The sequence below is a fragment of the Mixophyes fleayi genome, chromosome 6 (assembly GCF_038048845.1).
Source record: "Mixophyes fleayi isolate aMixFle1 chromosome 6, aMixFle1.hap1, whole genome shotgun sequence".
Classification (NCBI taxonomy): domain Eukaryota; kingdom Metazoa; phylum Chordata; class Amphibia; order Anura; family Limnodynastidae; genus Mixophyes; species Mixophyes fleayi.
Window position 1 is genome coordinate 103,305,319 of NC_134407.1, and position 27,767 is coordinate 103,333,085.

Below are 27,767 nucleotides of genomic sequence, written 5' to 3' on the forward strand. Positions count from 1 at the left end.
TCTTTGAATGAACGAAACGCGTTGAGCCCCTACACCACATCTGAAAGACCACTGGCTGTACTGCTACACCCTGAGATACATACCATTAGAATATCCTGCACTGAGCTTCTGTGTGGAGCCTGCTGAGAGACTTCTACTATACAAGGGGATGAGACTGCAGACCAGTCACTTACAGATAAGCCTTTTTAAAGCATATATATTGTGAGTTTGTACTCTTAATGCTATATTTGAATAAAATGTTCATGTGAAAAATACTACACCATATGGCTTTTTATATATTTCCTTTTATGATGAGCGGATAAGTTTGGTGTCGCGGTTGTTTTAGAACATACATTTTATCCATCGTTAAGGAGAATTGGTTGCAGATCATACTCCGGGAATTCTAAGGAGCTACTATACAGATAAGCGGTTTGATTTTATATATCTGGTACGCACACCACTTCTATTTATTCTGCACGATCAACTTTTGAATATATTTATCCTGTACTACAGTGATCTATAGCCATCTGTGGTGCAGATACAGACACCGTCCTGTTCTAACTACTCTGGACTATTTCTGTGTACATTTGTGCTTATATGTTTATATACATTATATACACCTGAAGGCACCGCCCTTTACCATTTATATCCCACTATGTTATCGGACTAACCATCCGCTTTTAAGGTTGGCTGCCACATGTACGTTGTGGAGGTGTTGCTTTTACTGTTGCTTTTACTATTGTATAATCACCTATTTATTTATTGCCTTATACACGCACATGCAATTTTGTATTTGTGTTATATTCCATATATTGGGTAAGCGCCATCTGTAGATATCTTGTTTGTTCTCTCTACCATATATATATATATATATATATATATTACACATATATATATATACACACACACAAGTTAACCCGTGCATGATACTCATGCATTCTAGTCAAATCAAGATACTTAAGGTCTTAAAAAGGTTCTTGTCATGCATTTGGACCTAGCCCAGGCCTCCTCAGGGGAAGATCGTTACTTCCTGACACAAGCGCCCTTTTTAATGTGTGTTCATGAGGTAAAATTACCTCACGAAAATGAGTTTGACCCCTCAACTCATAAATTTAGCCTTTACTACCCCTCCCACGGGGGGAAGGGGGGATGATGGAAGTTAACTGACTTGACTATTCTAATTTTTTTGTCAAATAATGTCAGTATACCAAATTTCAGGTCAATTGGATGAGCCCTTTCTGAGAAAATAGTTTTTTACACACACTAACACACGCCTCTACACATGTGTGTTCATGAGGTAAAATTACCTCACGAAAATGAGTTTGAGCCCTACCAAATTTCAGCCCTTTTTGAATTTTTTCTCCCACACACACTTAAGAATTTAGTAGGTCAGTGTATAACTCTACCCAGCAGGTGGCGCTGCAACTTGGGTTTTTTTTCCACACACGCCACTAAGCATTTATATATTAGATAGAGATATATATATATATATAAATTATACATATACTCACTCAGGAACCACTATCGTAAAGCATCTGATTTTAACCCTTACATTCTGTTGTTGCATTACAAGTGCAAGCATGCACTGACAGGATATGAGTGTTTTTGTATGCTGGCCTTTGTAGAAATACAAGTTCCAGCATTCACCTGCACTTGTAGTGCCATAAGTGTGCACTATGAGTGTTGCACCACTACTAAATTAAAAGCTATTGCTCCATCAGAAAATTAATAATGGGCCCGATACTAAATTAAAAAATCAGGCCCCGGATATTAATCAATATTTAATGTTCTCGGTGTGTCAATTAAATCTGTTGGTTTTTTTGTTTTCTTTTTCTTTTTTCCCATATGGATTGAGCCGGAGTTTTGTTTTTTTATTTTGACCAAAAATATTGATATTAAATATTGAGTAAGATCGGGGTCAATAAATATTAATTGAGATCTGTGGCATAACTTTTTTAATTTTGTATCAGGCCTATTATATATTTTTCACATTGAAGCAAGCATGTTATTTTATATGCAGTTTGACTTTGTTTCCAAACTGTACATAAAATCTACAAAAAAAAGTGGTTTTGCAATACTGCACCTTGGGGCAGTATTGCAGTCTAGTTTTAAAGGGAATTCCAAGCACATGTAATCCCCCTTGCACCTCCTTATGTAGAGCTATTTTTATTAATATCCTTTCTAACAGGTGCTGATTAATTATCAGAATTGAAAGTCTTCAATAGTTTTGATCATTATTGGATAAAACCAAAGTACCTTGTGGTTGTCATTATGCATCAGTAAGCCAGTTATCACATTGTGTGTTCATATTATAGACTGTGTGTGTGTGAGTGCATATATGTAATGTTAGATTATATTTCAGACTGACAGCAATTGTTTCTTTTCACGGATAGAAAGCCTGAAAGATATTAAGCTACTTGGTTTTTCTTCCTTTCAAATTGAAATCAATCCTTAGCCAGCGACGATTACCAGATGACTTTGTGCTAATGTCATGGAAATGAATTGCTGAAGGAGCCATGTTTCCTAGGACCTGAGCTATACCAAATTATATTGTATTACTACACAATTGGAACTTTCTAAACCACACACCAGGAGCTATGGCAGTTGGAACTTAAGCCCCAGTCTAGCATCATAAGAGGCTGGGGCAGGACGTGATGTGGTTGCCTCCATTCATCGTGTCTGTGGCAACGGAACTTACTTTTGCTGGGGAGGTGGGGGGAGGTACATTATAAGTTTATGCCTTGCACTACGGGCAAACTAGGCAAGGCGATCTGTCCTACTGTATAGCTTCACATTTGCCTTTGACTATTAAGTCCAGAATCTATTTTTCCTTACATAGGAAAACTGCTAGAATCAAAGTCTGGATAAGTTAAAGGTGGACGTGGCGACACGCTGAATTTAAGCATATTACTAAGCAGAGGAAAAGAAACATAAAAGACTGGGAATGGCTGCCTGCAACCCTTGATCTTGGTGAAGCTCAGGTCGCCAAGCTCAAACTAACAGCCCTAAAAACATGTTGTGACCTTTCACCTTTCAAGAGGTTCTTCATATATTTACATTAAGGGGAAATTAACAGAACTTTCTGCCTTTTAAATTGTTGTGTTATACTGGTTACTCTGTTAGTAACTAGAGATACTCACTGACCCCCGTAAACTGGTTTTGGTTTTGGATATGGATTAGCTGCGTGTTTTTGGTTTTGGCAAAACTGCCCTCGTGTGTTTTAGTTTTTGGTTTTGGATTTTTAGGAAAAAATCCTAAAATATGCTAAAATCACATAATTTTGCACATTTTTTGTTCTTACATCATTATTAACCTCAATAACACTAATTTCAAGTCATTTGCAGTCAATTTTGACCACCTCACAGATCACAATATTATTTTCATACACTTTAGGACAAATACTGCAGCAACAGCAACCTGGCTGGATGCTAAGCGACAGAGCAATGACTCAAACACACGGCAGTTCCTAACACATCTAGGACACATTGGCACACAGCAGTGGCAGAAAAGTAAAAGAGGGGTCCGCCCTCCCTCCCACCCACCGTTATTTTGGATCTTAAAAAGGAATCCAAAGATCCGACGACGTAACAATGATGTTTTGCCTCGTTTTCAATTCCGAGGGCGCCCGGCTCGGTACTCGGATCTGCTAAGTTCGGGTATGTTCGGCTCTCGGGGAACCGAGCCTGAGCATCTCTATTAGTAACAGCACATCAATTTTGTCTGTATTTATAACTAGCACTCTCCATATATAGCATTGCACTGTTGTATTACATACACAAACATATATCTATCACATATATATTATATTCTCACTACAGTGTCTGAGTGGTTAATCCCCGATGCTGCAGATGGGTTAACGCTGTTTGCAGTGCTCCATGGGGTAAGTCCCTGCGCTGTGTGCTGGGAGTATAGAATATAGTGAAAGTGTGCCTAATTAAAATGTGGATTTAAAATGTATACTTTTTTTAAAAAAAGGACTACTGGTAGTACAGTGGGGATCAGGGTGATCCTATGATAGTTGCACCTCTGCTCCTGTCCCTGTTTGTTCACCAGGACACTGTGTTCCCTGATTCATGATGGTCCAGTAGGGGATTGCAGGAGCTTCTAATCTCTGCACACAATCGCCCCTGCCGGCAGCAGTGGAGTGGTTGCCGGAGGGGCTTTCAATAATGCAGAACGTGCTAGCGAACCCCTGGTGACAGCTGGCTGGGGTCTGACTACCCACTCTCTAGTGCTAAATTCTGTTTTGTGGGGGGAGCCAGACCCCAGGGTAGAGGCCCCTGGAAATATTTTAGGTTGGAGATTTAAAGATTAAATCTCCCACCCTAGACTTGGTGACACCAGGTCTTGAGAGGAGGTTGAGCGCCCCCCCCCCCCCCCCCCCCTTCGCTCCTGCCACTAGATGCAGTATTAAAGGTGTGAAACATTTCCATACTGATTCATATGCTAACTGCATGAATCAGCCTGGATGGGTTAAAGGGGCAGGAGGCTGGATTACCTCTTATGTCTTTTGTGCCCAAAGCTGTATTTTTAAAGAACAAAACAAAAAGCTATACTGTGCATATAAAAGGTGTATTCTATCTATAATTCTGGATGATCTAACTCGTGTGTAAATGTTCCTTTAGAAGGACTCTTTTTAAAAACATTAAAACATAACTGCTTCAAGATTCTGTCTGACACCTATTGCCTGTTGTCAAGACTGCCAAGAGGAATTCAGGCACCTGGTACAACAACTTCTTTCCTACCTGTTCTTCTCACTGTCACCACATGTGACTGCAGGTTTATTTAGTTGCGGCATGTCTGGATCCTGGAATGTTGGGGGCCCTATTCGGGGGGAAAAAATGAGTACATTTAGAAAATTACAACCAGCCCCGCCATTAATTCAATAGCACCCACGATTAATAATTAGACCTTCCTCCAGCCCCAACATTGAAGTAGTAGTATTCCCATTTTATAAATAAACCTATTTCCCTCCCTACATGCAGCCCCAGCAATAAATTAATAGTATTTACATTTCATAAATATACCTATTTCCATCACTGCCATTAAATAATCCATACTCACATTTAATAGAGACCTCATTCTCCCCAAACTCACCCCCACATTGAATAGCAACCAAACTACCCCATCTTAAATTAATAGTCCCCACTATTGCATTGCCCCACCATTACCCCACTAACAAAATAGCACCCATTAATTAGCCACCATCTACCTCACACACACCACATTGCCAAAAGCTCTCTTTGCCATCACACACACATTACTGTGCCTCTTCATCATTACAACACTGTGCCCCCTTATGATCACACTGTGCCCCTTCATCACAATCACGCTATGCCCCCTTATGATCACACTGTGCCCTGCTGCTTTTCCCCCTTCATCACACTGTGCCATGCTGCTTTTCCCCCTTCATCACACTGTGCCATGCTGCTTTTCCCCCTTCATCACACTGTGCCATGCTGCTTTTCCCCCTTCATCCCGCTGTACCTTTTATCCCCCCCTTCATCACCATGTGCCTTTTATCTATGTACACTCACGTGATCGCGGTGCCGGAGACCCCCGAAAACAAACAAAACAAAAATATAAAAAAGGTAAAAAAAAACAAAAACATTCGAAAGTGAGGGCCCGGGCCTGGACCCTGGCATGCCCGGGTAAATAGAACCCCCCCCCCCCCCCCCCACTCCTTCTCGGCGGCCCTGCCTGTTGTTACCTGTGACCAACAGATATGAGCTTACGTTCTCTAATACATTTCACGGCTGTCCTGTGTTCAACCCAGTGTCAAAGCTGTGCCCGCTACCCAACAGTCCTTATACATAGTAAGCAGTCAGGAGAAACAGCCAGCCCACAGCGCAGCTATGCTAACTAACCTACTAGAAGTAAGAGGTTCCAGGTGCCGGTGAAGGCGCCTGCTGGTTTCAGTGCTACCCTCCTACAACTAGTTTACATTTGGTATTCCCAGCTGCTGAGTGTCTGGTGCCAGGTGACACCAGTAGGACAATTACTGCCGATAAGAAGGAAAACCAGATACACTGTGTCTCGGTGGGGAAATGCATATGATGTTTCAGAGCTGGTCTGGGCGAAGCCACGGGCGTCACTGAACTGCTGTGACTTTCATGTTCACAAAAGGTAGGGGTTCAGGAGCAGCCTTTGGCTAGGATACTGTAAAAATATGTTCTGGGATTTGCGTAAATTTCTTTTCTAGAGATTAATTGGGTCTGCTTCAGTTCAGAAACCTTTCAAGGGACTGGTCCACCTAGGTTCATTAGTTTGGGGGACTTCCAATCAGAATCATCATCTCTGGAGGAAAGAGATATCACAGGGGAGTTGTTTTTTCAGGGCAGGGCATTGACGACTTGGTACTTGTAGTTCATCAAGTCCTTAATATCCTTGACTGGATTTATCCCTGTTTTTTTTTTGTTTTTTTGTTTTCTTTTTAAAAAAAAGAAATATACAGGGTGTTTTTTTTTCTTGTTTTTTCCCAATTAAGTGAGATTTTTGAAAAAAACCTGGCAGAAACCTGTCAAAGTGTAAAGTCCCTCGCTGGTTGCAGATAAATTACCCTTTACCTAACTAAGGTGAAGACTTTTAAATGGGGAAATCCACCAAGAGTGGATGCACCTGTTATACAACTTTCTAAATCCACAAACCTATCCCCCAATGCTGCTTCATTAAAGAATAAGATGAGAAGTGTAAGTTGACGTAAGGGTGTAATTGATTTTCAGATGCAGAAACAAAACATTAAAGCAACTGAGCATCTTGCATTTGTATTGTATATTAGACATTCCTATGTAGTACATTTATGTTGATGTGTTGTATAGGTTTTTAACAACATACATGTAATATTGTGTTTTTAAAGGACTTAAGAAGAAAAAAAAAAGCATAAAAAGTTATGTTTTTAAGTCCACTGGATTGTAAACAGCATTATCAATAGACATCCTTTCATAAATAAAAAGCCTTGTATATAGTACTCTCAAAATGTGATCCCTTTTACAGGAAAATGTTCCTATTGATTATTGTATTACTGTACAAATAATACCATCTTCTAAGGGCTGCTCATTTTTCAAAAGTTGACCATTGTCTGGCTATCTATCTGTGTGTTAGTAATATAACTTCTCTTTTTTTATCTTGTCAGGAATAAACCTTGGCCTGTTTCTTCCCCCTCATCCCCTTCTGTGAGAACAAAGACATAACTTATACACACCTTGAAAAGATGGAACTCTGATGCACCTGAAACCGAATAATACACTAAACGGATTCAGCGTTTGGTTTTTGAGAATCAGCATGCATGTCAAACAAAGTCACGGCCGATAACTTGATGGGGATGTGATTTTCATTGAGTTAGCAGTTTCACAATTATCTTAACTTATGGACATGGGGTGTACTGAGCATTGAAAATTATTTGGAAAAACGATTGTTTTAATGACATGAAGCACAACAGACCAGACCGGAAGGATAATCTCCATTTAATAAGTTAAGTTGTCTTCATGCACAAAACAACTCACTGTTTTCCAAGAGAATGCCCAGGAGAGGGTTATATCTCCAAGGCAGGATCCGATGGTTACTAGTAGGACTCGCTCTAGTTTTCAGTTTAATGCTGCTCTCCTATTTTTTGGAGTGTGCCCCTCCACCTGAAGGAAATGGCTCTCTTGGGATTGCAGGAGAGATGTACAGCAAAGAGTACTACCAGGCCCTTCTTCAGGAACAAGAGGAGCATTATAAAAGCCGTGCAACAAGCTTAAAGCGCCAGATTGCCCAACTCAAGCAAGAACTCCAGGAAATGAGTGATAAACTGAGATTGGCACATGAGAAGAAACTTGCATTTGCTAATGGTGCTGGTCACCAAGAAACCAAAGAGCAGCCTTCTAGTGACTTACTTGAATTTCTACACTCACAAATTGACAAGGCTGAAGTTGTGGTAGGTGCAAAACTCCCTAGTGAGTATGCGGTTGTTCCCTTTGAAAGTTTTAATTCTATGAAGGTTTACCAGTTGGAAATGGGTCTTACACGCCATCCGGAGGAAAAACCAATTAGAAAAGACAAAAGAGATGAATTGGTTGAAGTTATAGAAGCTGGACTGGAGGTCATTAATAACCCTGATGAAGATGATGAAGAGCAGGAGAACAGAGGGGCTGATAAACTGCTATTCAGTGAATCTGATTTTGTTGAAGGTATGAGAACAGAAAGGTGTAAACAAAACAAAATGTTTTATGTGCAGTGCCTTCAATTTTCTGTGTAACTTACGGTTTCTTATTGTGCCATAAATGGTTTGAATACAAATGATAGGACTATTTATGTTCTACATGTATCTTCACTATCTACATGGAATAAAAAAAAAAAACATTTACTAGTAGAATGAGCTATGAGTTGGATTATAGTGGTATTGAAAATGTGTAAGGGTGCAGTAAATTCACTTTTTGGAACACATCTATCCATGGTTATTCCACATAAAACAAAATTATGAGAAATTCTGTGGACAGTGACAGCCTGACCAGAAAAAATATTATCCCATCATCTCATTGTTGTGTTTAAACTGTATTTTCAAACTTTATTGGCATTTGATAGGGTTAATTCAAGACGACACAAAACCAATTTTCATTGTTATCAGGTTATTATCGAACCGAGAGAGACAAGGGATCTCATTACGAGCTGTTCTACAAGAAGCCGGAGTCTGGAAATTACCATCACATTACTTTATTCCGACCGTTTGGTCCACTGATGAAAGTCAAGGTGGAAACACAGGACAACTCCAGGACAATTGTCAACTTCATTGTCCCACTGTCTAGCAGAACAGAAGCATTTGCACAGTTCATGCAGAACTACAAGTAAGGACACAGGGCCTGATTTTGAGTTAGGAGCAATGCAAAGAAAAGGAGCAAATTTGCACCTGGATACACCATGTTACAATGCAAGGGGCACAAATTGACTTACTTTTTTGCACACAAGGAAAATACTGGCTGTTTTTTCATGTAGCGCACAAATACCTGATAGCTTTATTTTTACACTGAAATTAAAGTTGATCTATGACATGCCATATCCCAACTATAAATCTGTCTCTGCATTTTAAGTTTACCTCCACCTCTAATGCAACATGGTTTTGCAAGGTGAAAATTTGCTCCTTTTCTTTGCTTTGCTCCTAACTCAAAATCAGGCCCACAGTGTGTGATGAGATTGTCAGAATGTTATTAACAATCCATAATTGGAACATTAATTATGTCTTCACTGAATTAATTTAAACCAATAGAACAATGCAGCTTTACATTTGCTTAAAGGGAAAATCCAGAGAAGATGCTAAAAGAAAGTATTTTATAAGAAGAGAAATGCATTTATTCATAGTCCCTGTATTGTGTCTTAATTTGGACTCCACCATAATAAACATGTGGTGTGCTGTGAAAATGTAAAGTGTTTTTTTATCATGCAAATATAGTGTTGCCAATAGACTTGGACATTATTACTGTTAAACCATCTTAGTATGTAACTTTTATTTTTTTGCCACTCTTAGTATCTGTGAAAGCAGAAGGATTTAGATTTCCTCAGTGAAGCACCTTGGAAACCCTTAAATCGACATGGTTTTCTATAGTTTTTAATAGTGGGTAATGTCCTATCCGTGTTCTCCCCATAAAATGTTGCCAGCTAGGTGGCATTAAGTAGCTGGGTGGGGCAGTGGTAATACTTTGTAATAATGTTGAAGGTTATTGCCCACATCTGCTAGGACTGGTCAGACTGGTGGTCAGTGGTCTAAAACACACTGCTGGCTGTAGTGCTCACATAGTGATTGTTCTGACAGGAGTGACAGTGGTTTATTCTACTACAATAGGACTCCTTTGGGATCCAAAGCCAGGTGGAAGTAAAAACAGCTGGGTGGAGCTCCCGGGAAATAGGTGATGGTCAAAACACTGTGTCATGTTACTCTAGGAAAGTGGCAGCTTACTGTTTTTTCCTTTTTATTGATTTAGCATTCAGCGCGGGCAACATTCTTATACAGCCACTTGGTCTCAATTTTTGGTATCTTTTGGTTCCATTAAATAAATTAACCTGGCTTAGGCTGCTCATAGGCCGATCCTGCCGCTAGGGCAGAGCAATAAGATCAAGGTCCAATTTGACAACACGTATAGGTGGCCAAGTTGGGAAGATTAGGATGTTTGGCGCTTGGACTGACTGACCAATGTAGCCTTGTTTGTGTGTTTGGTAAATGACAACACACAGGCTGATAAGTCATTTGTCGATTGTAATTGAGTGTATGTTCTATAACGACCAGATTTGTTTATACTTAGATCATTTTCTAGTATTTATTATCTTTGGGACACAAACATGGACATTTTTGGTAAAATTTAGCCATATCAGTTCATGTTTGGCCAGCAATTGTCAAGTCTATCGGCATAAGTACTTATGAAATCTGTTGCTACTTGCTGTTTAGAACAAAATTAAAAGTTACAAGCCTTTGAGCAAAAAAGCCAAAAGTGGTAGTGCGACTCATGGGCCTCTAGCAAGACACTGAGCTTTAATATATGTGTGTTATGCTACCTGGATCATAGCATGCTGGGTGATGTTATTTGTTCACCAGATGCTGGCCAGGGACAAAACACCAATCATATTATGCAATGCTGTACAAATAATTTGTAGTCAATATATTATCTAATTTTCTTTATCTTAGCACATGCTTTATCTTTATCTTAGCACATGCTTTCAATTAAAAACGGACATAAACATAGCTTACCATACGCCGTTACAAACCTCACAAACACTTAAAGTCTGTAATATCTAGAGTAATATCTAGAGTAAATTTTGTTACAAATGAATGAGCCAGGCAGCCAATTTTGGAACTAGTGGAACAGTTCAGTTGTAACTACAAATTTTAGAGCCTGGGGCAAGAGGTAAACTGTCTTCAACTGTAACAAAATTAACCTAAATGATTATCTTCTCTATACCCTGTGGTTGCCAGTCTCGTAAACAGCCCTAGTTACAGGCCTGCAGATCCCTACAACAAACACAGCAGAGAAAGAGAACCCAAGTGTTTTATACCTAAAAGGAAGGTTCGAGTTACCCATGGTGGGTATGTTAACAAATTCATTCCTGCTCTATTCTAGGGATGTCTGTATTCAACAGGATAAAAGGACTTACCTAACTGTGGTCTACTTTGGTGAAAATGGCCTATCAGAAGTTCAAGATATTCTTAAGAATGTAGAAAGGTGAGCAAGGCCTTTCCTTTTAGTGCAAAGATTGTTTGTACAGGACCTTTTGCTTATATCATCTTGCTTGTACTAGATTTTAGAAAGCCAATTTCTAGTTAGTTCCTATTGGTTGCTGCACCAATTCCTCACACATGGGTCTTTTGTATTGTTAGGTTTGTGTACAAACCATACTGTAAAAGTGATATAAACGATTAGGCTGCTGTGTATCATACCTCCCAACTGTCCCGATTTTTGGTGGGAAATCCTGATTTGCAGTCTGCAAAAGGGGTGCGACTTAACTAAAAGTAGCCTGAGCTTTACTTAAATTGATGTATTTGTGGGTAGAGTTTGGGAAGAATGGAAGCAGGGCTTATTTTGATCTGACTCCGTGATGCTAGATGTTGGGAGGTATGGTGTATGTATTTATTTTATACCCAAACAACCAAAGGAAGTAATTTAAAATCGCTTTCAGCTGCTAATATTATAATGAAACTTTTGACAAGTCTGTTTTTTATTTATAATGTTGAATTAATGTTGAGTTCTATGAAAGATAGGCTGATAAGAATCATGGGTTGTGTTCTGCTGCAGTGAGACAGACTTCCATAACTACACCCTAATCCCACTAAAGGAGGAGTTCAGCAGGGGGCGTGGCCTGGAGGTGGGAGCTCGAGCCTGGGATAAGGGGGACGTGCTTCTTTTCTTCTGTGATGTTGACATATATTTCACTGCTGGCTTTCTAGACACATGCCGACTAAATGCAGAGCCCGGTGAGTGCACCATTTTTTGTTTAAAATAAAACAGACCATCTTAGAGTAATCTTTATTTTAATCCAATATGTGCTATTATATCCAGTATGTGCTAGAATGAACAAAAATTTAGATTTTCCTTCCAGACTGGTGTTGACTCTTCCTATTATGAAAGAATCCAAAGCCCAGAATTATTTTTGTTTTCTAATTTAATGCTCATTGTCTTTGGACTATATGCATAAAAACAGAATCTTGTTCTTTGAATCGTCCAACAGCTCTGCCCTCTCGCTCGCTAAGCAATCCTTCTTTAAATCCCTCATCTCCTCCCAGTCCTCCAACCCCCGCCGCCTCTTTGCCACCTTTAACACTCTCCTGTCTCCCCCCCTCCCTTCCTCCCTCTCTGCCACTGACTTTGCCTCCTTTTTCTCCTCTAAAATCGCGGCCATCAGACTTGAAATCTCCTCCTCCACCCACTCTTCCGCCACCCCCCCGTTCTCGCCCTTCCTCCCCCCAGCCACCAACTCCTTCTCTCCTTCCGCCCTACCTCGGGCAGGGAAGTCCACTCTCTCATTTATTCTTCCCCCCCTTCTACCTGCCTCCAGGACCCCATCCCATCTCACCTTCTTCGCTCCCTTTCCGCCTCCACCTGCTCCCACCTCGCTCACCTCTTTAACCTGTCCCTCTCCACCGGCATCTTCCCCTCCGCCTTTAAACATGCTCTTGTCTCACCCATTCTCAAGAAACCCAACCTTGACCCCACCTCACTCTCTAATTACCGCCCCATTTCCCTTCTCCCCTTTGCCTCCAAAATACTCGAGAGACTTGTCTGCAACCGTCTCTCCACCTACCTCTCTGAACACTCCCTCCTTGACCCTCTCCAATCAGGCTTCCGCCCCCTCCATTCCACTGAAACTGCCCTGGCTAAAGTTACGAACGATCTCCTCTCGGCTAAAGCTATGGGCCACTACTCCCTCCTGATTCACCTCGACCCCTCAGCGGCCTTTGACACCGTTGACCACCCCCTCCTGCTTCACACCCTCCAATCCATTGGTCTCTCTGGTACCATCCTCTCCTGGTTCACCTCTTACCTTGCCGACCGTTCCTTCTCTGTTTCCACCTCTGAGTCTCTCTCCCCCTCTTCCTCCCTTCCAGTTGGGGTCCCTCAGGGCTCTGTCCTTGGACCCTTACTATTCTCACTATACACCTCTTCTCTGGGTGCACTCATCAGCTCCTTCGGCCTCAAGTACCACCTTTATGCTGATGACACTCAACTCTACCTTTCTTCTCCTGATCTCTCTCCCTCCCTTCTCTCCAGGGTATCCGCATGCCTCTCTGCCATCTCCTCCTGGATGTCCTCTAGATTTCTTAAACTCAATCTTGCTAAAACTGAACTCATTGTCTTTCCTCCCTCTCGTACCTCCTTCCCCTCTTACCTCTCTATCACTGTTGACAACTCCTCTATCTCCCCTGTTCCCCAACTCCGCTGCCTAGGTGTCATCCTCGACTCCTCTCTCTCCTTTGCCCCTCACATTCACTCTCTCGCCAAATCCTGCCGTTTCCAGCTTCGCAACATTGCCTGCATTCGGCCCTTCGTCTCCCAGGATGCCACCAAATCTCTCGTCCACTCTCTGATTATCTCCCGCTTGGACTACTGAAACCTTCTCCTTATCGGCCTTCCCCGCTCTCATATCGCTCCTCTTAGATCTGTACTTAACGCCGCTGCTAGGCTTATTTTCCTCTCTCGCCGTTCCACCTCTGTCTACCAGCTCTACCAAGCCCTTCACTGGCTCCCCTTCCCCTACAGAATCCTTTTCAAGCTACTCACTCTGACTTACAAGGCCCTCGCCAACTCCACTGCTCCCTACATCTCCAACCTTATCTCTATTCACACTCTCTCCTGCCCATTGCGATCATCTAACGATCGTCGCCTCTCTTCCCCTCTGATTACCTCCGCTCAAGCTCGTATCCAAGACATCTCCCGCGCCGCTCCCCTCCATTGGAACAAGCTCCCCTGCTCCATCAGAACTTCCCCATATCTGTCCTTTTTCAAACGAATATTAAAAACCCACCTTTTCCTAAAAGCCTTCCAGTCTCGTGCCTAAACTCCCATGGCTACCTCTCTTTCTCATCCCTTCTTCCCTTCTCCCCCTTCCTCGACTCCGTCTCCATTTCTCCCATCTCTCCATCTCATCCATGTGTCTGTCTGTCTTGCCCTCCCTTTAGATTGTACGCTCCTTTGAGCAGGGCTCTCCTACCTCCTGTTTCCATCATTTTTAACTGCGCTCTCCAGCTCACCTCCTCTCGGTCCCTCTGCCCTCTGTCTCCTCTCGCTTCTATCCGTTCTGCTCAGTGACTCTTAACCCGTCATCCGTGCCCACCCTCTTGGGCCATAGTTACCTGCCTGTACTCACTTTTCCCCTCCCTCCCTCTCTTTCTTGCTGTGCCTGAGCCCCCAGAGTTATAGTGCTTACTGTTACTTGTACTGTGCTGATTCACCTTGTACTGTGTCATTGTTTGTCCTTGTACGGCGCTACGGATACTTTGTGGCGCCATATAAATAAAAATTAATAATAATAATAATAATAATAATATTGTTTTGTGTGATAGTGTCACTGAATTTAAAAGTCCATTAAACCACAAAATTTTCATTTTTAGATATGAACCATGGATGTAAAATACATTGTTCACTGTTAAGCTGATAGGGTTAACACATAGGGACGCCACTTTCCTAACGCCCTGTCAACCGGACAATCATATAGGTATGTGTAGGAACTGTTAGTCACCAGAGGATGTCACTTGAGATTTTCAGCTTGACTTAGATCAAAGTATTGACACGGACTGCATGGTGGGGAATGTGTCATGTATTTCGGTTGTCTAAGGATACCTATACACCCATATACATTGACACAGTGGCCTAGTGGTTAGCACTTCTGCCTCACAGCACTGGGGCCATGGGTTCGATTCCCAACCATGGCCTTATCTGTGTAGAGTTTGTATGTTCTCCCTGTGTTTGCGTGGGTTTCCTCCGGGTGCTCTGGTTTCCTCCCACACTCCAAAAACATACTGGTAGGTTAATTGGCTGCTATCAAAATTGACCCTAGTCTCTCTCTCTGTCTGTCTGTCTGTGTGTGTGTCTATATTAGGGAATTTAGACTGTAAGCTCCAATGGGGCAGGGACTGATGTGAATGAGTTCTCTGTACAGCGCTGCGAAATTAGTGGCGCTATATAAATAAATGATGATGATGACACCTAACCATGCAAGTTACAGTCATGGTTAAAAACTGCGTATCGCGTTTAACAGCTGTTTATATGGTTCTGTGTCTAGAATTTCACAGCTTACCAGTTTTGATCTTTCAGTGCTAATGGTTCAGCCATAATGCATGTGATACAATAATGTTTTCGGTGCACCCGTCATATCTGGATAAACTTAATCATATGCTTCACCATAGCTTGGATCTCATCTCTGTTCCAGGTTTTTCTTCACACTTCTTTACGACTGAAAGGAAGAAAAGCAGTTTATTACGAATTTACTAAGAAGGGGCAACATGCCTTTGCATAACAAAAATGTGTGCTACACTGACCTTTTTAAGCCTTGACTGGGCATTGGTAGCGCTTTACTGTGTCCATTCACTGTCTCCCTTCCTTCTATTGGGGAAGTGTCAACTGAATGCATGTCCACTTATCTGACTGTTACAGGGGGCTATTCCTCATCCAACCAGTCACTGCAGCTGGATCAGTTCTAAAAATAAACAGATTTGTAAATGATCAAGGTATAAGTCAAAACCATACATCAGATACAAGTTTTCCATTTCTGGATATCTATCTCTTTGTAATTCTTGGCTTTTAATTCAGCCAGCCTACCCCTCTCGAGAGCCATTAAAAGTTTGCTGATCTTGACAAGTGGAAGGGTACTATTTGGGAGGCACTAATACTGCTGATACACCGTGATGTCGTGCCCAAGGAAGTCAGCCAGTTGATTCAATTCTGTGTCGTTTACTTTGAGGAACTTCGAAAGAGTGGCAACATGCATTCAAAACTTTGTGAAAGGCAGTGTTTGGGAATTTTTAGCCCCACATTCTCAGGCAAACAGGCATATGCAGTCACAGCCTCTTAAATGTGAACAGGCAGATGGTCTGGCAAACATAAAGATTTTGGGTAGCCACTCCACATTCTTCACGCTTCTCTGCAAGAAGTTCCATTGCGCTTTGGATTGCTGGTGTCAGCAGGATTGGAACTTTCCTTCCTTGTTTTCCCCAGATGCCAAGCTGTTTGAAGTGCCGTCACCAGCAGCTTGAGAACTTCACCTGCTCTTGTTTGATTGAACAAGTGCCAGCGTGAACTTTGCATGCAGTGCCCGTTTTTTAAGCATCAGGCTCATGGACAAATTGCTTTGGTACGTGGCACCTGATGAGATCAGTTCCATCTTGCCTCATAGATCTTCTTGAAATTGCATGCATTTTCAACTGCAGCAGTGTAGCCTTCCTTCATTGCTCGGCACTCCACAATGCTCAATATTCTTTGCAAGCCTTGTACTACCTTCAGTGCTATTCATGGTATCTTGCATGTACTGGCCTCATCATTCTAGCCAGCTACCAACTTCACTGCATTTACTACATGCAGAAAGTTTGATGGGTTGGGAAAGTCTTCCTAGGCTGCCTATTTTTCTACGCTTCTGACAGATGTCCTCGTGTTTGCCAACATCTGATCCGACCTGGTTGAAGATATGCTGCCCCATTTGCATGATGCATCCGTCATTTTTGACGGAGAGTACAATTTCATCTGGAGTCATGTTGCTTAAAAGGTTCCAAAAGCCACCATTGATGTCAGGTGCAAAAGGCTGAGCGAATCCACACAGAGACTGCATTTTGCCAGGTTTAGCTCCCTTGGTTTAGCTTGCATGTCTTCCATGTGTCGCCACAGGTATTTTCTTGCAAGCATGTCTTGGCAACTGCACAGCGCATGAAGCCTTAGGCAGTCATCTCGGTCTGTAAGTTTGCATGGAATCAGAACAGCTTGTCCTATCTTTATTACCTCATAGTTGTGTGCAAAGTTGTCTGAAAATCTGCAAATTGCGTGCACCATTCTTTTGAGTGCTTGGAAAATGTCATGGCTCAGGCTACTTCAGTCTCATTATGGTGAACTTCTGTGTTAAAAAATGCCACTTCCATCAAGTCGAGAATCTTTGTACATAGAACACGTCTCTGTGACCTCCATTTTGTTCCACTGCTGTGCAGTGGCAAAGACTGCTGGTGTCTGAACTGCCTTCTTCTGAAGTGTCAGGAACATACTCATCTCCACTGCTCTTCTGGCTACAGTCAGAGCCGCCATTGGGATGTGTCATGTTCCACTGTCCCCACTTTACTTTCAGTTTGTTAAAGTAATAATTAAATTTCTTCAGCAAAAGAAACTTTAAGAATAAAACATTATATCATTGTTTATTTACAAAATAAAAGCTTTCTCAACTCACACGAACAGATCAAAAAATATCATATCATATAAAACAAGAGAAATTAAATCTATTTATATATATTTCTTATTAATATATTGGCTTCATCCAAAAATAACTTTGACAAGTTGGAAAATGATGTGACAGTGTCTTATCCCCATTTGGTGTGAAAGGGCAGGGAAGCTGTCGTCTTCTTCTCTTCCAGAAAAGTGGTCAAACATATGTGTGTTCCACTGACCTCTAGTGGTTTGCACACACTTTCACCTCCACGTCAGACACACATGCACACTTTTGGGTCACCAAAAGTGACTCGTAAGGACATGCCAGATTTCAGTGCAAGGTCCCTTGCATTGACTAACATTTGTAAATTTTGTGGTAATCTAATTTTTTGTCCTCACAGTGACCAAGGTCCCCACTATGTTCAAACACTGAAAACTGAAACTTTATTTTATTGAAAGGGGTGGGACTAAAGTGGTTAGGGGGCTATGCTTTGCTGTGATATTTGCATAATGCACCGTTGGAGATTTTTCTGCCCCTCTGCACACCTAGCACACTTCTAGGTTGCCAATGCATATCCTGAGTACAGAGGGTATACCTTCAAGGAAGGACAATTCAGGTGCTGCAGTGCAAAACTAAGACTTTTTAAAGTCTACAAGTGCGGAGTTCACTTGCCTGTGAACACGCTACATAGCAACTTGCCAAAGGTAGCTGTCAGTTAGTACATGCCCTTATAGTCTGATGTGGTTGTATAAATTATTAAAGTAATTATATCGTTTTCAAATAAGCATTGCCCAAGCGATTGTATTGTGTTTCTAACGCACAAAGTGATTTATTTTAGCAGATGTAAATAGTCAACAATTCAATACATTATTATATTATGATACAGTACAGTACAGCCAATACCAAAAGTTACATACATACCGCGCTCTTATCGCATGCGCTTGCTGCGCTAACCACGGGCACCCCTGGACAGTGATTCACCTTTGAATACTGTGATCAGTGAAGACTGAGGCCAGTGGGTGTGCAGCTATGATTATATATGCAGTCAGTGTTATAGAGTTAACAATAGAGATGACGTAGCTTGCTTCTATAGGTCCAGACAAGGGTGGTTCCAGGGTAAACAGGTCATAGGCTGATTCAATCTAAGGAATCCAAAGGTGGGGGTCGTCGCTCCAGGAAATGTGCTCCAGTTACAATGAATTCATTAGCATTTCACATTCTGATATCACTCTGGCTATTTATTCCCTAACATCAATAACTAGAGTATGCAATATGCGATCTGTTCGGCGATGGAACCGGACAGCTGTTGATGAATAGGGGATTAGTATGATATCAGACATGAAACATTTCCCATAACCTGAACCTTAGATAACACTAAAGTGTACATATAATCATAATATATAAACTAATAATAAACCAAATACTGTCTGCTCATAAATTACTGTGTAATGGATCCAATATGAATTACATAAATAACTAAATGTTGTCATGCGAGTGTGTGCGTGCGTATTTTACCGTGCGATCGCCGTGGCAACACGTGGCATACTGAGTGCAATCGGCCAATAAAACAATATTAACCAATATACTTTCGTTCATCCAATTATACGACTTCGACAAAATGTTTAAAACAAATTTTGTCACTGTTATTGGCCACTGCACATTTAGTCAGTAGTTAGTGATTCAGTCATGTGCAATATAACCCCAGTGGAGTCTGCCGTTAATACCAGGAGGTACTGTGAACTTTTTGATGTTACTGTATGCTAGTGGTTTACACAGGAATACCAGTAATCGACTTTTTCAAAGATCCCTTTTGTTGTTTTTGGTATGAAATAAAACTTTGTTGAGATCAGAACATTTCTTTTCCATGAATTTCAATACATTTGAAACAATTACTGTGGCTTTACATGGGGTTAAAAAAAATTATCTGTCAATGGTTTTTGAACAAATACAGGTGTAGGGAGTAACAAAATTAGTTTGTCCACTGTTCTGACAGGTGAACGAGGGACAACTATGGAATGGTTGGGATGCAGTGAACTTGAGCCTCAGTTGAGATCTATGATCTCTGTATCTGTCTCATTTACAAAATGCATTTATCGATGTCCCTCATTGTGTTTCTGATCATGTACATTGCAATAATTAGCAGGAATAGCGTATTCACATTACTGTTGTCAATTATAGAGGAGTAGTACACCAATATGAAATTTCTTTTAAATAGCATTGATTAGGCTTCAAATTTGTGTGTGGGGGAGGGGGTTGTTGTTTTTTGTGTGTTTTTTGTTTAATGTAAGCCGACCCAATATGAATTTCATATTTTTTTGTGTGTAAAAAGTCCAAAAATGTGCATTATTATCATAGACACTGCAGAAACTGTTGTTCTGTGCATTCCTTCTAACTGAAACATACAGTATACTTGTAGTGTCTCTGTTTCTGTTACCTAGAAAAATAAAGAATACTATATAATTTCCAAATAGATCTTATACACAAAGGGGTATATTTACTAAACTGTGGGTTTGAAAAAGTGGACATGTTGCCTATAGTAACCAATCAGATTCTAGCTGTCATTTTGTAGAATGCACTAAATAAATGAAAGCTAGAATCTGATTGTTTGCTATAGGCAACATCTCTACTTTTCCAAACCCGCAGTTTAGTAAATCTAGCCCTAATGCTTAATGTGCTTATATTGCACAACTTTAAATGTTACATTTTCTATGCTATGCTTTGTAAACTCTTAGGAAAGCAAGTACAGTATCGATTTACCAAATAGGAGCTTTAGTTAGATCAAATCTTTTTAGCTAACCAGTTTTATTCAAGTCACAAGACTACAGAATTAAAGGGTTACATCCACCTGTAAATGATATTTGTGAACGTCTAAGAGAGAATGATGTTTCACTGGTCTGTCATATGATGTTTAATTGGTCTTCGTCTTGATCTTTTAGGTAAGAAAGTTTTCTATCCTGTCGTCTTTAGCCTTTACAATCCTGCAATAGTGTATGCCAATTTAGAGGCACCTCCTCCTGTGGAGCAGCAACTGGTAAGTGTCATGTTATGGTATAATAAGTTACAAGTTAATACATAATTTTTTGATTCTGCTGATAACGCCCACAAAGATCGGGCTTATGAATTGTAGTAAGTTATACTGCAGAGAAATTAATATTTTGGCAGACAAAAATCTTAGTTGGCCAGAGAACTTTATTGAATTACAAGACATGGTGCCCAATGGGATGTGAGCAATTGGCCTGTAAGTCAGTCATTAGATGGAGATCACAAAATATAATTAATACTCGGCCACATCCATGATTCTAGCAAACAATATCCGACTTCTGTCACAAGCAACAGATTGCATATGTTTGTTTGTGATTGTCTCCAATTTAATGGTTTAATGGACTCAACTTATCACACAGCATGGATGACTGTGTGTTGCTTACGTGGAGGTACAGAGTTATGGCTCCAATGCCGCATCCGCGCTTCCAGCAATGGATGACTGTGAGGGAACCGGTCACACCAATTGCAGGTTGTGACCAGGAGTCCAGTGTATTAACTGCAGAGAGGCAATGTCTGCATCACCATGCATCAGAGAGCGGCCTAAGATTGGACGGAATGGAATATCCAGCATGACAGTCTTCATTCCAGGTGTAGACAACTGGCAGGCAGATTTTCTGACCAGGCAGACTGTTCACATAGGGGAATGGTCTCTTCACCCAGAGTTCTTTCACCAGATTGTAAACAGGTGAGGTCAGCTAGACATCGATGGTGTCCGTTCCACCTAATTTACCTATTCCCCCCAGTGGCAATGCTTCCGAGGATTTTGAAGAAGGTGAAGAGAAAAGGGATTTAGGTCAGATTGGCCATGAATATTGTAGTACACAGATTTCCTCACCATGTCAGCAGATAAGTCATGGGGTCTGCCTCTCGGACCAGACTTGATAAGTTAACGGAGTGGCTACAGAAGTGTTGATTCTGAAAGCAAAGGGTTGTGTAATCCAAACCTTGCTCAAGCCGAGGAATCTGGTTCTGCCATAAATTTTGGATGTGGTGGAATTATATTGCCTGCTGTGAGAGTAAAAAGTTTCCCATCTCTTGTTTTTGAACACCCTGACTCCTTATGTTCTTACAGGGTGGCCTAGATTCCAAATTATGCCTTCACTCCCTGAAGGCTCAGGTATCTGCTCTTACTGTCTTTTTTTTTTTTTTTTTTTTTTTTTTTTTAAAGATGATTGATTTTATTACCAGATGTTAAGATATTTTTACAGAATGTGCTGCATATTCACCATCCTTATTATGGTGGCACCATGATATCTTAATTTAGTGCTAAATGCTTTCCAACATTCACAATTTAAACCTTTTGATGAAGTAGACTTAAAATTCCTGACCTGGTGGACCGTTTTTTTTTTTTTTTTTTGTTTAGCCATTTCAACTGTGAGAAGAGTTTTAGAACTAGCGGCTTTGTCTTGCAAGTCTCCTCCCCTTATTTTCCATGAGAAAATGGCGGTCCTTCTGAACTGGCTTTCCTTGAAGCCTATAGTAGTCTCTTGATTTCACCTTATAGTGATTTCGGCCTTTGTCCACGTAATGTCTCCAGATGAAGAGGACTCTCTTCAATCTCTAGATGTGGTCAGGGTTTTGAGGACCTATGTTCAAAGGACTTGAGATTTTCGCAAGAAAGAAAGTAAGTCTTTTGGTCCTTAATGAGGCCTATAAGAAAGGTTTGCCAGTGTCCAAGATATCTATATTTGTTTATACATCTATATAAAGCTGGGTACACACTACAGGTTTTTCGTCTAATAATTGGACAAATCAGCCGACATCCGACTGTTTGATCAGATATCGTGTAGTGTGTATACTTACACAATGATCTAAAGTCGCCCCAAAGTGCCGATCATTGTGTCATTTGGTTGGTCGTACTGTTTAATTTTTGCCGACCAATCACTTTCCAATCCTGCAGTATGTATGAATTCACCCGACTATCGGGCAATAATGTATCTCAGAGTGACAAGTCTCATTCACCTTGTCTGCCTGCTGCTGATCTTGTCATGATCCACGGTTTCTGTCAACTGTCTGCGGCTGTTTTGCTTTAGAGAAGAGACTGATATTGATGGTTCGGGCTTCTCCCCCTGCACATGTAGTCTTAACCCTCTGTGTGCTGGCTGGAACGGATAAGATTAGTGCAGTATGAGGAGATTAGAGCAGCGTCCGTTCCTGGGGTTAAGCTTCAGCTGCCGGAGGTAAAGCTGTCGCACTGTATTTACAGCCAGCTTACAGTTCTGCACTTGGCACAGTGCTGTGTCAAGACAGGCTGTCCAATACAATTGCTGGGCTGAATGTCTCTCAATAAATTAAGACCTGAGCTGTCACTTTTGCCTTTTATGGGCTACCTTGAAGCCGATAATTTTGACAGATGAAGAGCAGAGATCTGATAATAATCGTGTATAGTGTGTACACCTCAATCGGTATGCTGATCGGGATTTTTTTAATTTATTCTGTCGTTGGTATATCGTTAATCGTTTACTTTTCTGTAGTGTGTACCGAGCTTAACACGGCAATCTGTTCCGGAAAGTATCGGGTCTTGCTCCGCAGGATGGTGGGGGACTCTTGGGCGGTACTGCATGGGGCCTCGGCTGAGATGCCGTGTCAGTCTGCCATCTTGTTCTCGGTTCACACATTTACCAAATATCTAGATTTTTCATGCATTTGCATCTAAGGATGCCAATTTCAGGAATAAAGTGCTTTGCACTGCTGCTACTGAGCATAAAACCGACTCTTAAGGGTAGCTTAGGTTATGTAGCAGATCAACATTGCGGACATCCCCATGTTTAAGGGTAGTTTCCCATAGTTATGTAGTTTAACAAATAAACAATTCAAGATAATATTTTAGCCATAAGGAAAGGATGCAAATTTTTTATTATTATTTACACTGAGAAATGGACTTTTCAGGGGTGGAATAAGCTGGCCACAAGTGACCCAGTGAGTTTGAGCACAGAATAACACAATCACTGTGTGGCCAAATTGGACAAGGACTGGCATTCTGATGCTCTGAATGAGCAGAGAGATCACTTTTGGCTTACCTTGATGTTTGTTACTGGAATCACAGGCTAATAACTGACATCTACTGATTGCATAAACACACATGGACAATTGCCCAATATTGCGGTATGTGTAGCCAGCTTTACAAACCTAGCTCTGGTCAGTACAACAAAGATGTGACCTGTTTAGATTGTGCATCCTTGGTAATTGGTGGAAAAGTGCTGTGTTTACTGTAAGTGCATGTATTAATTAGTTTGTATTCTTGGCAGACGAATGGGATAGCTTAACATATTAAATTAAAAGAGAAACGTGTATGGATGCTGTTATCTGTAAACATTTCTACAAATTGTTCTAAAACCGGAATGCCAAATAGGTAATAATTGCTGCTTGATTTTTGGCCACTTCGGGCAGTTCTGTTTGCATATGAAAAAGCATGAAGTGCATAAGGTGAAGGGTTAACTGAAGTTTTTGAATTATCATTTTATTTAGTATATGTCCTCTATTTTTACATTTCTTCATTTACTTTTCCTAGGTTCATAAAAAAGACTCAGGATTCTGGAGAGATTTTGGATTTGGAATGACGTGTCAATATAAATCAGATTTCCTGACTATTGGTAAGTGGTACAATACAGTGTATAATTAATGTGATGTCATATTTTTTTTCAGTTAGGTGCGACTTCACCAGGTTATCATTAACCTGGTGCAGTATGCATATGATTACACTGACTTCACACAACAAGTGAAACTGATCAAGCCATGTCATGGCTTATTTTAGAACGCCTATACCTAAAATACAAACTGATCCTGTCAGATAAGGTTTTTTCTAACACACTCAATTTTATATGTAAAAATTCTGTGATCTGTCAAATATGACCACATGGCTCCTTTATGGTGTGCTGTCAGGAGTATTACACATTTTCAATGTGTTTTCATTATTTTCTTTTCTTTTTTTTTTTTTGTTCTCATGTTGCAGGGGGTTTTAATTTGGAAGTCAGAGGTTGGGGTGGAGAGGATGTCCACCTCTACAGAAAGTATCTTCATGGGGAGTTGATTGTGGTGCGCACACCAGTGCCCGGCCTGTTCCATTTGTGGCATGAGAAGCATTGTGTGGATGAATTGACCCCAGAGCAGTATCGCATGTGTATTCAATCCAAGGCCATGAATGAGGCATCCCATCCACATCTTGGCATGCTGGTATTTCGGGAGGAAATTGAGGCCCACTTGCGCAAACAAGCATTCATGACAAATATTGAGCCAGAGGCTTGAGCTAGCTTGTGCCACTTGGAATTTTCTGAAAATGAAAATGGGCATAGAGTGGAAACTGTAAACAAAATGGGACTTGTGCATGGCTTAATAAAGGCCAGGAGAAAGAAAGCACAGTAATGCCTCCTGCTTCCCACCATACATTGCAGTGGTGGCTGGATAAGTTTGGACAACCATCAAAGGTCATGTTCTATAGCAGAAAGAACCTTCTAGAGCAATATAGAACCGCGTTGCATGTCTGTCCAGCCAAAAAGGGTTTATATTATTTTCAATGTCCAGATAAATACATACCTAATTGAAATGTGTAAAGGCTATGTTCCTTTCATCAGCAACGACACCTAATCATGTTATAGATCCGCATAGAAAAGGGAACAAACAGGTACTTTGGGGCTTGGTTATGTACTGCTCCTATGTGCCTTATTACTTGAGAAAGGGTCGAAAGAGAGTCCATATACTTCATGCAGTTAATGGACATAATTTTTTTATTTGTATGTTTTTTTTCTATATATATGATATTGTTTTTTGCTTTATTTTGCTCTGTTTTTAGCTTTTTCTCTCACAAGAAGCAGTGTTGTGTAATGTCCAAGCACATAATTATGCAAGGTAAATCCCCGTGGTATAAAAAGTGAAGAATCTCATTACAGATCTCCTTTTGCCATGTGTGGAAACAATTTGTAGAAGAAAAAAATGATAGAGTAAGCACAATGGTTTGTCGTAGCAACTGTGATGGTAGAAGAGACATTGACATATTGCAAAGCAATATCAGTAGCACTTAAATTGAGGTTTTTATTCTTTTGAATGTTCAATAAAACAAAGGTCAGTTGTTCTGCAGGTAGAAACATATGGACATGTATTAATTAAATATTGGAAAGTGCCATACTGCTTTCTACACCAAAGTAAGATTTTGTTCACATGAGCATTTTATTCCTGTGTGAAAATTGTTTCTTGCTCCTGCTTCTTCCACCACAAAGCCTCAGAGGTTTAGTTTACCTACCAGCAAAACAGACCACAGATCAGTCGCATTCAGCACCTGGTCCCATATTGTAATTTGTCTATATGTATAGTCAGTGCATATTGACATACGGATGAACTGTCCTTATGCTCGCAGTATTTAGGTTCTGTTGGTGGCATGGACCTCTAATAAAATAATGCCTGTACTGGCCAAATAGTAGTTAAAGTCTGTAGAATACTTGCTTGTTTTGCCAAGCTACAACTTTTGACCAAAACTTCTGATACATGGGAAGTAACATGGTAATATTAAAAAAATAATAAACAAAACCAGTATTTAGTAAATACATAGATTTCCGGTCTATTGTTCCTTCAAACAACTACTTTTGAATTCTGTCTGTTGTTTTTGGGCTAGAATTGCTAAAGTTTTAACAGATGTTGGCTGCCTGAAAGATTGTGGAATCCAAATAAATTATTTTATCTGTGGTGCTTTGATATAGAATAAGCCCCGTTTTTCCACACTGGCACTGTAAATCGCCCAAAGCTGTCCCACAAGCATCATTAGAGTGTCTGCTAGTTTCAGCGCTGTGGTTTTTTTTGTTCATGTTGATTGCAACGTGTATGCTCAGGGGAAGATTCAATTTCCGGAGATGTGCACGCGGAAACCATGCCACACACATTGCCAGCAATTTACGGTAGAAATCTCCACTCATTTTCCGAGTGCAATTCTGTCAAATCTCTTCCGCAAGGTGTTTCACAGATGTTTCGGGAACGCCACGCTGCTAATTGAATTCTCCCCCTAAGTATTACATTCATTTTTTTTCTTCGCCGATTTGGTTGTTTCGTTACAAAATAGCCTAACATCACTAAATGTTTATGGTCCAAAAAACCAGCTGGACAGCCGCTGATTAAATTGGCAATTGTGATCAGTTTGCCAGAATGTATTTAGTTTATGTTGATGTGTTGTCTTCTGTTTCATTTCTTACATGAATGCCCAGATCTATCACCAACTTTTTTATCACTGAATGTCGGATGTAGCTAAAATTTGGTCAGCCACTGTGAGACCAAATAGTCTATGGGGTATATTTAAAAACTGCGGGTTTGAAAAAGTGGAGATGTTGCCTATAGCAACCAATTAGATTCTATCTATCATTTGTTCTCCACGTTTAAACCTGCAGTTTAGTAAATATACCCCTATGTAGCTGTTCATTTAACAGCTCTCACACAATGCAGTAGCTCAGGTTATTATGCTACAGCCAACATAGCAGCCTGCAGTGTGAAATTGCATTTCATGTAGTGACAACCCCATAATACTATTCAGAGATTGAGTTATATTATAAGCATGTGCTAACTGCAGTGTTGGCTTCCATTGATGCTGTACTGTGTAAATTGCAAAGTCTCCACCAGTAATGAGCAGAGCACTTTGTATTATACCAGTTTATCTGCTTGCTCCCCAACTTGCCTAACTGTAGCAGGGTTGGGGCATAAAAGCCAATATTTTAGTCTTATTGCCCACATGCAGCACATCTAACAATATAAAGAAAAATAAGATGGAGAACCGCTTCAAAATCTAAAAATGTGGTTTGATTTTTCTAATGGTACAGTTCTACAATAACAATGTCCTAATATTGCTATACAAATGCCTATGTTTTCTATTCCTTGGGTACTTTAAACCAGCATTGAATTGAAAGTAATAAATAATGAAGACTGGAAACATGTAGAGGTATTTTATTTTATAGTAATGTATTTTTTATTGACTTTTTTATTAATTGTCTCACAATTCTACAAACACATTATGGCATCCTAAAACCACAACACAGAGCCATATTTACCAAAAAGCTTCTGCTTTAAAGTTCATAGTTTTCTGTGTCCCCACAAGTAATTGAACAAATAAAATTATTTTGTTGTATTGACTGAGTGCCATTACTTTGTATGTGTGTATGTATCAATGCCATTAACACTTATAAAGGCATGTTCTTTTGTTTTAAGCCTGCGGGTACAAATGTCTTCTGTTACACTTTGGAGAAGATAATTGTTTAATTACAGATTCGTTCTGTTCAGTTTTTAAGGCATACTAACTATTTTTTTTATTCTTAACTTAATTTTATTAATAAAAAAATATCATTTGTACAGAAATGTTACAGTAACTGAAATTTGAAGCAGGCAAACAGCCCTACCTCTCTTCTCTATCTGAA

The 27,767-nt window shown here is 40.5% G+C and overlaps 1 protein-coding gene across 2 annotated transcripts in view; it reads left to right on the plus strand.

Annotated features, from left to right (window-relative positions):
- Positions 1–27,485, plus strand: part of CSGALNACT2 (chondroitin sulfate N-acetylgalactosaminyltransferase 2) — an 81,088-nt gene extending 53,603 nt beyond the window's left edge. For both annotated transcript variants that reach the window (XM_075217139.1, XM_075217140.1), the window contains exons 2-8: positions 7,112–8,147; positions 8,585–8,801; positions 11,064–11,165; positions 11,736–11,914; positions 20,277–20,371; positions 23,894–23,975; positions 24,335–27,485. In XM_075217139.1, coding sequence (XP_075073240.1) covers positions 7,496–8,147; positions 8,585–8,801; positions 11,064–11,165; positions 11,736–11,914; positions 20,277–20,371; positions 23,894–23,975; positions 24,335–24,627 — 1,620 coding nt within the window. In that variant the 5' untranslated portion in view covers positions 7,112–7,495 and the 3' untranslated portion in view covers positions 24,628–27,485. The remainder of the gene's footprint in view (positions 1–7,111; positions 8,148–8,584; positions 8,802–11,063; positions 11,166–11,735; positions 11,915–20,276; positions 20,372–23,893; positions 23,976–24,334) is intronic.
- The last annotated feature ends 282 nt before the right edge of the window (positions 27,486–27,767 follow it).